The sequence below is a fragment of the Protopterus annectens genome, chromosome 1.part1 (genome assembly GCF_019279795.1).
Source record: "Protopterus annectens isolate FY-2018-M chromosome 1.part1, PAN1.0, whole genome shotgun sequence".
NCBI lineage: Eukaryota > Metazoa > Chordata > Ceratodontiformes > Protopteridae > Protopterus > Protopterus annectens.
This window is the reverse complement of record NC_056726.1, coordinates 496437242-496453920: the sequence shown is the minus strand read 5'-3', so window position 1 is coordinate 496453920 and position 16679 is coordinate 496437242. Positions and strand designations below refer to the sequence as shown.

Below are 16679 nucleotides of genomic sequence, written 5' to 3'. Positions count from 1 at the left end.
GCTTTGTCCCATGTATATTAACATATGTTACTAGCTCTTCTGGAAGATATTTGATGATCGCAGCATTAATTCTTAACGCTGAAAATGCATATGTATGCAAAAATCTTGATTGTGAGAGACATCATGTATTTTCTACATTAGAAACTGTTTGCCTGGTGGTTTGTATACTTCTAGACATTTAAGTAAGTTATGTAGATAATTATGGCGAGGATCTATGATATGTCCTTATTTGAATAAACATATATATTTTTTTAAGTATGGAAAGATTGCAGGAATCTTTTTTTCAGGTTTAAGTGGTTCAGTAATATCTGACCAAGCCAACAACCAGACAACTAAATGAAGATTATCCAGACAAAAAAGGCCTTTTGTTGCAGAGAGCAAGTCCCCTTGTACCCCCCTCCATTTGGAGGACTTTAAACTTTACACCCCCTTACTTAAATAGAACAATTATATGATTACACAGCTGTAGAGGAAAATAAAACATAAAAGAAAGATTCACTGCCAACCATGTAATAGAAATAGTGCTGGGAATCATTTCTTAAGGGAGGTCCAAACTGATGATCTGAAATTCATCTATTACCGAATGAGTTGTAACTTTATCTGCTTTAAACATGGCCACCAGTAGGTAAACCTCTTTTTCCTGTAGTCTTTTCTTGTTTAATTTATATTAAAGAAACATAAAAAGAAGTATATGTGACTCATCATCATCATCATGGTAGAAGCAATGTCTAGAAATGTATACTATCACTTACCTTAATCCCCACACCTAATATCAAATTTCTGAGATCTAAACAATCAATATGTTCTATAAAATATTCAGAACCAGTGTAGAGAAATGATGAACACACTGGAAATGTTGATGCATTACTCTAAAAGAAATCTGAACATATTATTAGTTAAGCCATTTTTTCACCAGGCAAAATCAGCTAAGCACTTACACCTTTATTAATGGGTGAGAAGAGAGTTTTGGTCATGGTTACCATAAGTGGGTTGTATAGTTTCTAAAGTTACATAGATAGTGACTGAAATTATCTATAGAATTCACTTTATTAGTGGTGGATAGTCTAATAAACTGTTTTATGTTAAACTATTTAATTGTTAGAAATATATATCTATGCATTTAGAGACACTTCTCTCTATATATTTACCTATCTAGTTATCCATCTATTTTTCTGTTTATTGCTATGCTGTAACATATGATCTAAGGAGTTTGTTTGCATTTACTGGAGTCTTGCAAACTAAATGCTAAAAAAGTAAACCCAGAACTTTACTAACAAGTATTGTGTTATTAATAATTTACTAAAATTTTGTGTCACACATGATATGAAAAAATATGAAATCATGTACAGAGAAACTAAGAACCCAGTATTTGGCTAAGTTTATGAAATGGGTGCCTTAATTTTGTTCTGTACTAGAGGTAGGAGGGAGCTTGTATATTATTTTGCTAAATATATTACCATGGTACAGTTATATCTTGGAGCAGCTATCATTACTCAGAATTAATAATAATATCCTTGGTATTAATATAAATTCAGGATGGCTAATTTGTGAAATGATTACTCTTACAGTGTTACAGCTACTTAAAACAGGCATCCAGCTAGCTGTCTGCTTTATGCACATCACTTACAAAGTGAGGTGAAGAATAAACAATGCTATATTCTCAATGTCTGTTTGCTGCACAATATAATTATGGCATCCATGACTCTGAGCAAAGTCTTAAATTTATTGCTTACTGGCAGATTATATAATTAGATTGCATTACTCCATGAGTGCAGCAGCATAAATATAGTACATGAACCATGTTATATACTCCATATTTAAATACAGCTACACATGTATTATATGAGAACATGAGAAATTCTCTACACAGCAGTACATGACCTCTGAAATTGAGTTCCATCACATTGATCTGGCTTGACCAGCAGGAGCCTAAATTTTGCTGTAGCCCTCCCACCTAGAAAATAAAAGAAATACATAACATAAAACAAACTAAAAAAAAAAAGTTTTTCTTTTTTTTACTGAGTACCAGAACTGGAACTGCCGCGCATGCGTGGGCTGCCCTGCAGATGCCCAGGAATCTCTGCAAACTCTGACTGCCTGAGGTAGCATTCCAGATGCAGCTCCTGCAGGGAAGCATTAAGTCGAGCGTGGGTTTTGCTGCTTCAAGACAATGGAGTTGGACCTGGTTTGCTTTCCGGATACAGGTATGGTGTGTAGCTTGTGACTGGCTGTTTATACCAAGGGTGTGTGTGTATGAGTGGTGTGTGTGGTGTGTATGTGTATGTGTGTAAAATGCCCTTGTTAACACATAGCGGTGGGTAGAAATACTCAGGCTTGAACCCTGCACCTTGTATGCAGGAGGCAAGGACCTGAATTCCCTACCCACCACTATTTGTAAAAAAAAAAAAAAATTGCAGATTTTTGCCTCATATTTGTTCTGTTCGTCATAAAATCTGTGGTTTCTGTATCTTTATATTTCCTTACAAAGGTTTGTAGTGCAGTGGTGCACTGGTAGCATTTTTGCCTAACGGCTACAGGTTCTCTGGTTTGATTCTTGGCTGGGGTGCCTTCTGTGTGGAGTCTGCATGTCCTCCCATCTCTTACAAAGATGTGTTGGGAGTATTTCTCCCTGCTGTGCTGAAATTTGGCTTTGTTTTGTTCCAAGTCAGTATAGTTTCCTGGTTAACAAATGTTTAAAAATAACAGGCATTTAAATTTCAGACTTCATATTCTTCAGAAAGTACATGGTAAAGCAAAACATTTTATTCTAGCAATTGTCTAAGTTTATAACATGGATATTTGAAATTTGCCCATATTTTGGCACTGTAGTCCCCCATTATTGGCCTTGTCCAGGTATTTTGTGCTAAGGTTGAGAGCTATGGTGAGAACTGAATTCACTGAATATGTTTGGCAGCTGTACTCCCACATTATTGGCTTTTTTCAGGTGTGTTTTGCTAAGAGGTTGACAGCTATGATGAGAACTGAATTCACTAAATAGTAGCCATTTAAGTTTGTCTTCCTCTGTTTCAGCTGATTTGGCATAGTGGTATGTTTTGGCTTTTTCCAGATATCTTGTGCTGCAAAGTTCAGAGATGTAGCTGAGTGTCGAGTAGAATTTACAAGGAGCTGAGAGCTGCAGGGGAACAAAAGTTTAGTGCTGCTTATGCTAAGTCTGCTTACATTGTTAATAGCACAACAGGTAGTGTACTTGCTTTTGATGCAGAAGGCTGTGTGTTCTACTCCCGCAGTAGATGGATGCATTGCTGATACTGTACTGTGTTGTAAAGGGGGTGGATGCTGCAGTCCTTTCTGGCAAAGATACCTAGTAACTATGAACCTGTTATCAGTTTGCTATCAATTCCCTATTGCAGTATTATCATTTTTTTAATGCATGCAACATAGGCAATTTATTCTTCAAGGGCAACAGGCACTTTATTTGTAGATGAAACAATGACATATAAAGTTGTTTGCTAGCAGCAACCTCTTTATTAGTTACAGATTTCTTTAATGTGGATTTTACTACTTCAGAGATTGTGCATATTTACTGATACTGGTGGACTATAGAAGGTTGAATAGACATTTTATGATGGAAATGTTCTGAAGTGGGTAGTTTTGTCATTGGTGCATGCATTTTGTTTCATTGTTTACTGGAAAAATGTTCAAAACAATAAATTTAAAATGCCCTCTAACAACTGTACAGTATTGTACAAGGAATATAATGTAATACAGTCAGGAAGGTGTATCAAAGAGCATGTGTATGTTTCATGTTCAAGGGGCTTATGATTTTGAAAACAGCCCAGAGTTAATCTTTATCTGCCACTGGCAAAATGTATTTTCTTTGGATGTGGGTTTCAATGCTATTTCAAAGCATGTGAGTTTCAAGGGCAGAGAAGTTTTAATGCTAAGTCTATTTTCATTGTGAGACGGCATTGCTTTGTTTAACAGATATCTATTGGGGTTTATGCTGTAAAATGCAAAATAAAACTTTCAAATGAAATCTAAATCATTGCAGAAGTAAAGCAGTATGCACATTAGTGTTTATGGTAAATGGGGCAAAATAACCAAGGAATGGGACATTGGAATGGCTGCAGGGGGGAGGCTCCATTCCACCATGATTTTGTGAGGGGGGGGGTAGCAAACTCAGACAGCCCTGGTTGAACTCTACCTCTCAGTTGTCCATATGTTTGCAGAACGAATAGATATTTGCTTCTTATTTTTGGTTTGTTCCTCATACAATTTGTGATTTTCTAGCAAATCATTTAGGAATGAAGTCACTAAATGACGGACATTGAGTTTCAGACATCATAACCTTCAGAAAAATGCATGCTAATGTAAGACCTGTTATTCTATCAACTGCCTTAAGTTTATACAAGAGCAATTTTTAGTAGTGTTTGTATGTTCCCCCAATATATTTGGCCTTGTCCAGATTTCCTGCATTAAGAGGTTGAGAGGTATGTGCAAATCGCTTTGTAGAATTAGGAATATCCAAACCTCTCCATTGTCCCCAATTTTGGCTCAAAATGTTGCTCTCCCCTAATAATCCCTCCTCAAAATGGCAATTTTGGAAGAAAACGTGGAGAGTTTACAATTGTATATAACCGTAATGATCAGAGTTATAGATTACATTTATTTCAGAAATGCATGTAGATGCTCTTATTTTATTAGCTGCTCAAGTTAACAGTGTTAATATTAAAAAAATGTCCCTTTTTTGACAGGTTCCCAGCTGTATTGTGTGGCAACTTTATATTTTTGCATCACATTTTGGTCTGTAAAATTGTGGTTTTCTGGCAAATTAGTGGCAAGTCATTAAAGATTGAAGTTAGAAAATGACAGACATTTGACTTTCAGATTTCATACCCTTCAGAAAAGTTGTACTAATGCAAGACCTGCTACTGTACTATTATCTAAGTTAATAAGAGCAATATTTAAAAATTGTACTTATTTTTGGGCCTGTGTCCCACTTCTAGTTCTATGCATGGCTTTGTCCAGATTTCTTTCTCTGAAGTTGAAAGGTATGAGTGTCAAAGCCATCACTGTCAGCCAAAGACATTTCAAATTGTGACATACTTGTTGCACCCCACTCCCCATTGTAGTGGCTCTGGATGTGTGCAAGGAAAGCAAGGAGCAGTTATGCAGTGTAAGTGTGCAGAGTATTCCCCCATCCAAGGTAGACCAGAAGTACGACCGTGGCTTTTCATCTGTCCTTGATTTTGCAGAATGTTCTGGTTTTCTGTCATATTTTTATACTGTTGATTTATGCTTCTTATTATTCAGGAAATGCATGCTGTCACAGTGCCCTGTTGCTCTGTTTAAGTAGCAATGATTTAATGACCATCAGGTAAGCTTGTTGGAGATTGTAAGATGCAAGTAAGCTTTAATAAGCATACTGTTAAATAATTACCAGCATTGAAAGCCTTTTCATTGATGCCATGCCGAGAATATTTACATAACTAGATAATGTATAAGCCTTGGGTATTGAAATGCATATGACAGTATTTGCAATAAAAGGACAGGATTACAATATTTTCAGAAGCTCATTACATTTGTTGGAGACTAGCAGTCATCTTTTGTTGGAGACTTGCAGTCATCTTTGCAGGCTTATCCGTAAACTAAACAGAATGCCAATATATCATGTGTGGTCCATAACTTGTGCAGGAATCCTTTAAGCAATTTATCTTGAGCTTGTTTCTTGTTTGCTGTTCATTTTTTACTTTGATTATGTCTTCCCCATGAAACAAGTAGATAATTGTGTCAGGCAGCAGGTCTTTTTTGGATAAGAAACATTTTTACAAGTGGGGGTATCACAGAGATTGCTACTTTCAGCATGTTACTTGGTAATTTTATAAAGCTGAATATAAATTATAATTAGAACTGCAGTGTAAGGAGAAGTGGTTTGAGCTGAGTGCTGCTTGTTTTATTTTATACTTGATTTTGACTGGCATTCCAGTAATGTATTTAAAAAGCAATTTATTTTTTCATGCCTCACAACCTGTTTCTATCTGGATATTAAGTAAGTTGTCATCTACCCAATGCATTGAAATATTTTTTTCTTCTACACTTCATTTTGTCTTGATTGGAGTCTTGTAATGACTGTTTGGCACCCAGAGCAGCATATTTAATTAAAGTTCCAGTTGTGGTTTTGAACATAGCTCCACCCCCTTTCTGGTTGGGCACACCCCTTCCCATTGGCCCCACCCATTCAGATGTCCCCTGCAGTCCCCCTTTGATTTGAAGTTACCAGCCACCACTGGTGGGTGATGGCAGTGATTTCTACCTTATAGTCTGGGCAGAAAGGGGGCACAGCTGGAGAATCTGTGCCAGCCTTCCCCAGGAGTGTCTGTGTGGTTGTATATAACACTTATCTCAAAGTGTGTGTGTGTGTGTGTGTGTGTGTGTGTGTGTGTGTGTGTATCAGCTACTTGGGCAGGGACATAAAGCACTGGTTGGACAGAAAGGGTGCTGGAGGTTTTAGCTTACCCACTAGGCTGAGATCTGGACCCTATAGCTGTGCCAGTGGGGAGTCTTATTGGGGTGGGGATATGATGAAAAAAGGAAGAACCAGCCCCAGACTGACTCTAATCTATGTGTGCTCTTAAGGGGAAATTGTACTTTTCTGTGTGTGTATTTGTTATTCTTCCCAATGTGGATGCCCCTCACTGGTGTTAGTGGTGAGTACTGAGGCTTTTTGATTGCTGGACCAGTGCATGGGTGTCACATATTAATTGGTGACAGTGGTGGGATATCCACACCACATATTAATTGGTTGGCAAATACTAATTGGCTTGTAGTGATGTGGGTAGTGTGAATTCCTGTAGCTTGTGTACAGTGATCACTGAAGGTGTTTTTGTACTCTAAATCAGCCACACAGTGAATACTCAGAGTTTAGAGATCACAATTGTTTTATTTCGTTTGTTAGCTTAGTTAGTCAGGGAGAACAAGCAAGCATGTCAGCAGAGGAGTACAGAAAGCTGACAAGGAGCCAGCTGGCTGAGATGTGCCAGGCTATGGGACTGGTGCATGGAACCTGACTAAGGCAGACATGAGTGCAACTTTGGTCACAGCTGCATCAGAAAACAGCAACCAGGAGGATGATCAAACTGGCCGTGGAGATGTACAACACTGAGAGAATGGACAGCTCAACTTTCTGCAGATGACTTAATCCATCTGGAACTAAAGAGACTTGAGTTGGATGCCAGGCATTTGGAAAGAGAAGCTCAGAGTGTAACAGCCCTTTTGATCTTGCACCTGGTCAGGAAGTTACAGCAATAAAATACATTATATATGCAAATTCTAGCAATTAACTCTAGTCTCAAAACAAAAGCAAGAATTCTTTTATCCAGACATCTCGGCTATGAGTTTTGTGATCAAACAATTACACAATGCTTGACTTATCAGCTTTCCTATAGCAGAGTGCACTATTGTTACATTTTTGAAGTTCCACATTTAACACCATTTTCTTCCATTTAAGAGAACAAGCCTGTGGCTTATATTAATATTTACAAATAATAGAATTATCTGCAAAATTCTATCTGGCTAGGCTAGCAGCCTTCACCTATCTTCACAGGAGCATCCTACACCATCTCCTGCTTATCTTCATCACTTGTTAGGTCTTACCATAAAGTTATCTCCTTAGAAATATAATTGAAACCAGAGATCTCTTCCACCCAAGGTACTTTTGGAAAGATTTCTAAGATAAACCACCTATTCTTAAATGTCACATTAGCAAGCTTCAAATCATCACTAAACCCAGATAACTCCATTGAATACACAGAAACCTGTACCATCACATTATACTAGCATGTAGGACAAGTGCAGGGCAAACCCCAGAAACAAACCCACAAGGTAGAACCATAATATCAATAATACAAGGAAGAGAATTTTGACCAAAAGTAAAAAGAGTAGTTCCCAGAATGCTAGATCCATGATCACTGAAATAAACAAACAACTCAGGAGCTTAATAAAATCCATCAAAGTCAGGTTTGAGGCTAAAATAGCTAATCAAGCCAAAGACAATCGCAAAACCTTTTTCAATTATGTTTGTAATCTCAAAATTGCAATGCAGCAATACACTGAGATGAGGGTGAACAATGTTACCTACACTGAGGCTGAAGATATAGTCAACCAACTTGCTGATAAAGTCATCTCTAACATTATCACTGTCTTTCCTCCATCTGTCTCCCAAAATATACATAAAACTGGCTTGCCTCCAACTATCAGATGAGACCAAGTCCTAAAAGAGCTATCAAAAGCTAAAAAAAAACTGCATTGATAGGTCATGCCAGTATCCCTTGATGAATCTTAAATGGCAGGAAGCACAATTTAGCCACCCCCAACAAAACCTTTCAACCACAGCCTCCATTCAGATTTTGCACCAAGAGAATGGAGAACAGCTACAGTCATTCCCCCTGCATAAAGGAGGACCTTTCACAGACCCAGACAATTACAGACCTACAAGTCTGATCAGCCTCATATGCAAAGCCATGGAAGACTTATCATGAAACTAATCATTAAGGACATAGGGAAACTTTAAACACTGGATCCATCTCTGTTTGTATTCATCAAGGGCAGGTCATGCTTAATCAATCTGGTAGACCTTTTTGAAAAGGTTATAAAAACAATGGAAGAAGGTAAAATTGTAGATACAGCATACTTTGACTTGGCCAAAGCTTTTGATGCAATCCCCCACTAGGGCATAGTAGAAAAGCTAAATAAACTGGGAATAAACCCCTATGTCACCCGATGGATTGCCAACTAGCTTACAGATAGGATGCAGGAAATCAAAATAGGACAGTCACCAGTGGAGTCCCCCAGGGTTCTGTGCTGAGGCCTTTCCTCCATGGCATTTACTTCTCTGAAGGAAGGAAAGGTAGATGATTCTAAAGACATGGCATTCTCTGTGATACATATTATCCCTCCAACATGTTCTGTTTATTTTGTAGAAGACATTCAGATCTCTTGAACAGGTTGTTTATGCCACCATTAGACTTGTGGATGTACAGTAGATCTGAGAGGATAAGGCCTGTTGAGGCTCTGTAAGTGAGGCAGAGATCAACCCTTAGTAGCCAGAATTGTACTGAGAAGAGGGACAAGTCTTTGAGACAGTTACTGCATTTTTCTATGATTTAACCCCTTAAATTTCTTGGTGAGAAGCACTGAAATCATTCAAGCTGATTATGTGTTTGGACAGGTCTTTACCAAAGAGTCATTATACTCAATGATTGGCCTAATAAACACTGAATACATCCCTGGACCTATATGCCATACTGCTACTAGTAAACTGTGCAATGAAAAAGGGCTTTCTTACAGTACTTAGTACATGATGAGCAAAGGCCAGCTTGTTTTCCACATAGGTTCCCAGATCCCTAACCATCACATTTCAGGAAAAAGCTGCCAAGGTGAAAACTGTAGGGGATGTCATGCTTGTGGAATGAGACTATTACACATTATTTTGACATTTATTAGCCCCTCTTGGCCTATGTTTGTCTATAATTCTGCTGCCTGACCATTTTAGTGTTCAATCATGCTCAACTCATTATTTCATCTCTTGTGTGACTGTGCAGAGGGAAATGTTTACCTTCTACAACCAATAGTACAATTTTTTGTCTTTATTTTTCTTTTCTTTTCACACTCATTTGAATTTATCTTGTATATTTTTCTTTTTCTTCTACACTTATTTATTTCAAATGTATTTATCTGGTATAGTTTATATAAATGTGTTTGATGTTTATATTCTTCTCAAACCATTGTACATTTTATTGTGAATGACATTCATCTACCGTTGTAATTTATATTCTGTGGAGCTTTTCTCCCAGGGTCTCCTCTGACAATAGAGGTACACTGCTAGAGACAGGTCTTTTGGAGGAGGTAGAGCCACGTATGCTAAATTTTCTTGGGTTTCATTTGTGATCCAGTTTGCTATTCGGTGAGTTACATAGGCATTAACATTTAGCTGGGAGAATCTATTTTGTGATCCAGTTTGCTATTCAGTGAGTTACATAGGCATTAACATTTAGCTGGGAGGGTAGGCATTAACATTTAGCTGGGAGGGTCTATCAGCAATATCTGAGTGTGGGTGGTGTGTAATGATTTTCCCTCATCCACAGCTTCAGTAACCTTTTCAAAGAAATCAACCAAGTTAATCAGGCAGAATTTGCACTTGACAAAACTAAACTGACATGAGTCAAAAGTTGGTAGGTTCTTACTTTGTATGTAATAGGCAGCTTTCAAGGCTTTAGATGCAAGGACTTGTGTTATAATCGCTCATAGTACAAGCCAACCACAGGGCCTGCATGAGGTGGGTGGCTAAGTGGCCTTTTTCTACATCACTGAGGAGAGCTCAAACCTGCAGAATTAAAAATGAAATAACTTGCTTTGTGCTGTGGTTAATGGAAGGGGATGGTGGTAGGATGTATTAGGTGTGCATGCATTTACCCATGTGCTATGATGCTCTCACACTGTTCCAGAAAACTAAAGGAAAACAAGGTTGTGCACATCCCTGGTGTAAACCATTTAAAAATAATTCCTTGACAGTATTGTGGGGAAGGGAGTAGACTCAAAAAAAGAGAGATACCATCTGAAGGGAAATAATGAAGATCCCTGTTTGCCATAAAACAGGAGCATGAGGTCATGCGCATATGACCTTTTGCAAAAATTAAATAAAGGTATTCACTATGGTCAATTGCCCTGTTTGTTGACTACAAATACATTAATGTATTTTAGTCAACTATCATGGTAAACAAATTGTTGCAGTGAATTTGTGCAAGACTGGGAAGTAATGAGGATGTGTGAGTTGTACTTTTCCTCACTGTTGTGAGATCTCATACTGCACTGGCTATGTGAAATAATTGTAAAATGTCAGTTTATATGAATATTAAGCAAATTCAGAGTCTTTAACAGCATATATTTTGTGCTGTGCCTAAATGCTTTTACTATTGGTATGGAAGCAAATGCTGTGTAGATCTTACTCTGAAGTATTATTAAAATTATATCAGGTGGATGCATGCCAACTTGGGGAGGTCAGAGAGCACTTATTTTTTTTCATCATAATGCCTTGTAAAGCTGAATAAGATTGTGCTAGTTTGATGATTTAGCAGATATGTATGAATAAAGGTTTTCTGATTTCTGACCTCTTCTTTTTCTTTTCCTAGGGACGACCATTACTTTTGCTAGGACTGTAGGCATCCCTCGAGCAGTATACAATTTCCGATTCTTTGCCTCCTGTATCTTGCATCATACTACAGAATGCACTCAGATGGATCACTTGGGGTGCCTTCATTATACCACACGGACCCCTGTAGGAGTAGGTGAGTTACAAAATGGGAGAATGCTTGTTGCTGGACTGGATTACATTGCACACTGGCACGGATTACAAAGTACAGTGCTTGGTTTGTTTGAAATTTAAAATCCAAACCTTGCTGTAATATCTAGGTTGTGTAAAAAAAAGCACACACACACAAAAAATAAAGTAATTAAACAAATAGAAAAAGTATTGCAATGCATATAGGTATTATCGGAATCTATAGATTACTAGAGCATGAATGTGTATTCATAATAATAATGAAACTGATAAAAGAATTACATTCATATGGGTTTGCATATACTGATACTGCACTGGCCTATCCTAGTTACCCAGTAATGTAACATTTAACTTTAAAAACATGTGGAGTGTTGATTACACCTTAATCGTTTAAGTAGGTAATATATGTAAGCTTTTGTTTGTTCTTCTCCTGCTCTCCTCGTCTTTTTCATGACAGTGTTTTGCTTCAGTTACACTTAACCACTGAGCAAGACCTACCAAAACTACTTACCATATTCTTTTAGAATTATGACTGCACAGCCATTTTACCATAAGAGAATATTGTTATGCAGTTACTTCAAAGAAAATATACTTTTTAAACAAAATGCACTGCCTTCATCAAACGCCTAACAGAAAAATAGTATATACAACTGTAACAAAATAAAGAACTGCAACAGATAAATCAAATGCAACTTGGGTATTCTTTACAAAATTTAGTTTTGCAACAGTAAGGTAAACATTAGTCAGGAGGAATACATGAGAACATTTCTAGAGTTCTGCTGTAAATATTTGGTATGAATTTTCATGCCTAATCTCTTAGACACAAATTACATAGATTTTCCTTCGCACTGTTCATTTATAGGAGAACATTTAAATTTAGACGTGATCTTTGCTTCATTTAATTGTGTCAAGTTAACACTTTTTTATTTCAGTGTTAAGCAATTTCCTTTTAGCCTTTTTAGTACCCTCTGTATGACTTTGTTATAGCCCTGTACCTTTCTTGCCCAATAATATGACCATGTCACCAGTTTTTAGCACTACATATCCCATGAACTCCCTGGAAGATGATACAGTGGACGTTCTCTACAGAAGCATGATTCAATTTTATTTTATTTTATCTATTAAAGTAAGTTTATTAAGGTAAATATTGATTTCATGATAGATGTTTTCAGACACAGAACAAGAGTTAAAAATACAGTCCTATTTTAGGTATAAACACGATTAATACATTTTTGTCTACAGATATATTAACACAGTAACACACGGGTCACAATGTTAAGAAATGGTTACTGATAGTGTCCATAGCACAAGCCCTCAAATAATAATACATGTTATGCATAAAAACAATTACATATGCAAGATAAAAAAACACTCTAAGAGTTTGGTATGGTTCACATTGTTTCTAATGCCCAGAATAATTAATTCTGAACTGCTATGTGACTGTGCAGCAGGTGTGACTAAATGCTCTTTGTGAACTTAGGCTGATAATTTTTTAGTTTGGTACTGCATTCAAACAGCAGACTATACTAGCTTAGTGGCTCTGAGCTTTCATAACTATCATTTTGTTTACTTTTTTAATTTAGTTAGTTTTAATGCCTTTGCTTGGGCATATTCAGCAATGGTGAGCCATTCCCTACTGACACATGAAACATCACTACAACTGCTCAGTTTTATATTGCTATCAAAATAAACTTTTAATGTTAGTGGTTTCTCTGCAATGTATGTAGAGATATTTTCAAAACCCTTTATTAATGTCACACATTTTGAAGGTAGGTACACATACAGTTATAGGAAAGAAAACAAAGCATTGTAAATATTTGTCATTAGCTATATGCATTATACATATAGGATTTCTTTTAAAACAATTATTATTTCCTCCTGCATTGTAAGGCCTTACTATAGCTAGACCATTCATATCCTATATCCTAGCTTAAAAGAAACATTTCCTTCATTACAATCATTTGTTCTACCAACATTTCTGACAAAATACTCTATAGAGATTTATTTTTTTTAAATCTGCCAACTCATTAAAAAAAAAACATGTTCCAAATATTTTCTAACCTCTTCTGTCTGATTCTTACAGCTATCATAAAATATTTTGTATGCCCTATTAATTATCCCTGTTTTAGCAGCAAATTATGTTCTAGACTGAATTAAAAACTCATACAGAGCTGGTCTTTCTCTTAGCACTCCCTATCTTACTCTTTGCTTATAATTTGTTATCAATCCCTTTTGGGAAGGCAGCAGCCTCATTGTATGCTATATTACTTTTCCCAGATAGATGTTTTTTGATAGCTTTATTAGAACATGTTGTCATAGTATGCTGAGAGTTTCATAGTTCACTGTATTCACTGACATCGCTGAATGTTCAAACATCTTTACTCTTTGATCTTGTAATATGAAAGTTTACTATGGCCTGACATAGTGATTGAATTATCACTGTGATCTGTGCTGTCATATGGATTAGACAAATTGTCTGCCTTCTGCCATACTTATATACCATTTTTTGAAAATTTGTTGTGCCCATTTCTCCAAGACACCTTTTTTCTGAGTTTAAATAATTTGCATTTTCTTCTTAACAAAAGTCTTTTTTTTTTGTTTTTTTTACAAAATGGACATTTTCTTTGAGATGAGTAGGCTCCTTTGTGTATGTAACTTTCCCTGTAGTGCTTGTAGACATTGTTTGTTTTGTTTCTGCTTGAGTCACTGATCTTTTTCTTCTTGTTTTCTGCTTTTACTGATATTTTGTACCTCTCTGAATCTCTTGGCATGCTCTCTTCTGTGATTTTGGCTTCTCTAACAAACATTTACAGTGGTGCTGCACAATCTAGCAGACTTTTTTTAAACAATTTTTATTAAATTCATTGTCAGAATATAAAAATATTTCCATAAAGATATACAACCTTTTTTTAAGTTAAAACAATCTTCTTGCATACAGAACAGAAACAACAAAACTATGTATAAAGATGTTCATGTAAAAACATATTGATGTTACAGTAGGATTAATAAAAGTCATCTGTTTACAGAATTTAATAAATTATTTTTCCAATAGATCATATATGATGTTCCATGACTTATATAAAGTAGTATTCCTAGAGGATCTAGCTTTAATATTCAACATTTCTAAATTACATGTTTCAAGGAGGAGATTTTTAAATTCCTGAAATGTGGGTGCTGTATTAGATTTCCAGTTCTTTGTGATTGTTTTCCTGGCAACAGATAATATAGACGAAACAAAAGAGCATTTATTTTCCCTTATACAATCTGGAACTGGCATATTAAATAATGCAAGTGATTTAGAGATAGTAAAATTATCAGTAAAGATTATTTGCAAGAAATTGTTAATATCATCCCATATTTTTCTTAAATATGAACAATTGTAAAACATATGAGACCACTCTGCATTCATTTCATTGTTACATCTCCAACATGTTAAATTATTCTTTCTAATTTTACTTATATTATATGGGGTGAGAAATTATCTATGTAAAAATCTCCAAGTGAATAATCTCCACTTTAGTGATGATGTGGTCATACTTGCTGATTGTAGTATATTCAATTTGTATTTCTCAGAGGGGAGATTATTATTAACTGAAGAAAAATGTTGCCAGTAGTTATTTGAATGTGTTTTTAAATCACTCTTAATTGTCCTATAAATGCATGACTGCTTATTTTTAACAGGAGACTTATGCTGGACTGATAAAAATCATATAATGTATTAGTTTAGGGATTGATTTTCTTATTGTAGGAGACATAGGATCCAATTTATTAAATACATATTGCCTAGCTTCTCGTAGCTGCAGCCATAAAAAGGTATCAAATTTATACTCTTCCATAAGTGAACTATTAGATTTTAACTCATTATTTATCATCATTTGACGCCAAAATATTAAATGTTTTTGTTGAAAAGAAGTCATTTTTGCATAATCTGAAGAAAAAATACCTCCATGTGTGTAAGCAATGGGAAAAAGTAGAAAAAAGCCAATTCTTGTATATGTTATATTTAAATATATAATTTTTGAAATATTTTAAGAGTAAAACTATGTACTTGGATTAAAATTAAGGGAAGAAAAATCAGAAAAATAATATTTTAACCTTCAAGTAAAAGAATTACTGATTAGATTTAGCTTATAGGAGCTATTTATAGCTTTCAAATCTTGTGATAATATGTCTAGACTCTCTTTCCACTTAGCAGTGTATTCCATATCAATGAGATGAGAGATTGTGTTAAACACTGATGAAATTGAATACATTTCTAGATTTGTGAAAGCTATACTACCATTACCCCAATTATTCATATGATATATAAGTGCAATCCTAGGTTTATTTGGATACCATAAAACATTTTGAATCATTGAATTAAATGTTTTGATTATTTAGTAAGGAGGAGGTATAGATAGATTGGATTATATATACAATTTTGCAGAGAAGAATCATCTTTATGATTAAAAGTTTATCGTCCATAGAAAAGGGAATTTTGTTCCATTTGATTATTAAATTTTCTATAAGTTGTAAACTTTTATTGTAGTTTATTTGGATAGTATCTTTAATAGTGTTAGTAATAACTATTCCTCGGTATACTATTTGTTGAGATTGAGCTATATACTTTTTATATTCATTAAGTATGTTATATTTTTTGATCCTATTAAAAGAATTTGTGCTTTATTATTATTAAAAGTAAGACTGGAATTTTGTTGGAAATGTTCCATATTTTAAAAAGTTTTGTATAGATTTGCTGTTACCCCCAAGAGTGATCAATATGTCATTTGTAAACATTTGTATTTTAGATGACATACTAGAGGTTAATTTGTATCCTTCAATATCTTTGTCATCTCTTATTAAATTTGCCCATGGCTCCATAATTAATGTAAACAATAAAGGGAATAGGGGACATCCTTGCTTGGTACCTTTTATTATTGGCATATTTTGAGAAATACTAGTACCAATTTTAATATAAGCTTGACTAATAATAAGATTTATGAAATTATTGGAGAAATGTAATTCCTTTAATAAAATGAACAAATATTCCCAAGAAATTGAGTCAAAAGCACAATTTATATCTAGGCTGAATAGGGTTAAGTTTTTATTGAGATTTTTCACCGTGTCAATCAAGGTTAATACTCTTTTAATGTTGTCGTATGAAGTTCTATTAACTATAAAACACGTTTGGTCATCATCCTCTAAATTAGGTAAAATAATTTAAGTCTATCTGCATAAATGGGCATAAACATTTTGTAATCAGTGTTTAATAGGGAAATGGGTCTATAGGAAGAACACTTTATGGGGTCTTTATTAGTTTTCAATATAGGGGAAATAAAAGTATATTTCCAAGAGGGTGGGATTATCTTTTCATCCTGAACATGATTAAATATTTTGTACATCA

General features: G+C 35.2%; 1 protein-coding gene across 1 annotated transcript in view; it reads left to right on the top strand.

The window, feature by feature from the left end:
* ALDH8A1 (aldehyde dehydrogenase 8 family member A1) overlaps window positions 1–16679 on the top strand; it is a 660663-nt gene that overhangs the window by 397059 nt on the left and 246925 nt on the right. Inside the window, exon 3 of the mRNA XM_044076268.1 lies at window positions 11148–11303. Within this exon, the coding sequence (XP_043932203.1) occupies window positions 11148–11303 (156 nt within the window). The remainder of the gene's footprint in view (window positions 1–11147; window positions 11304–16679) is intronic.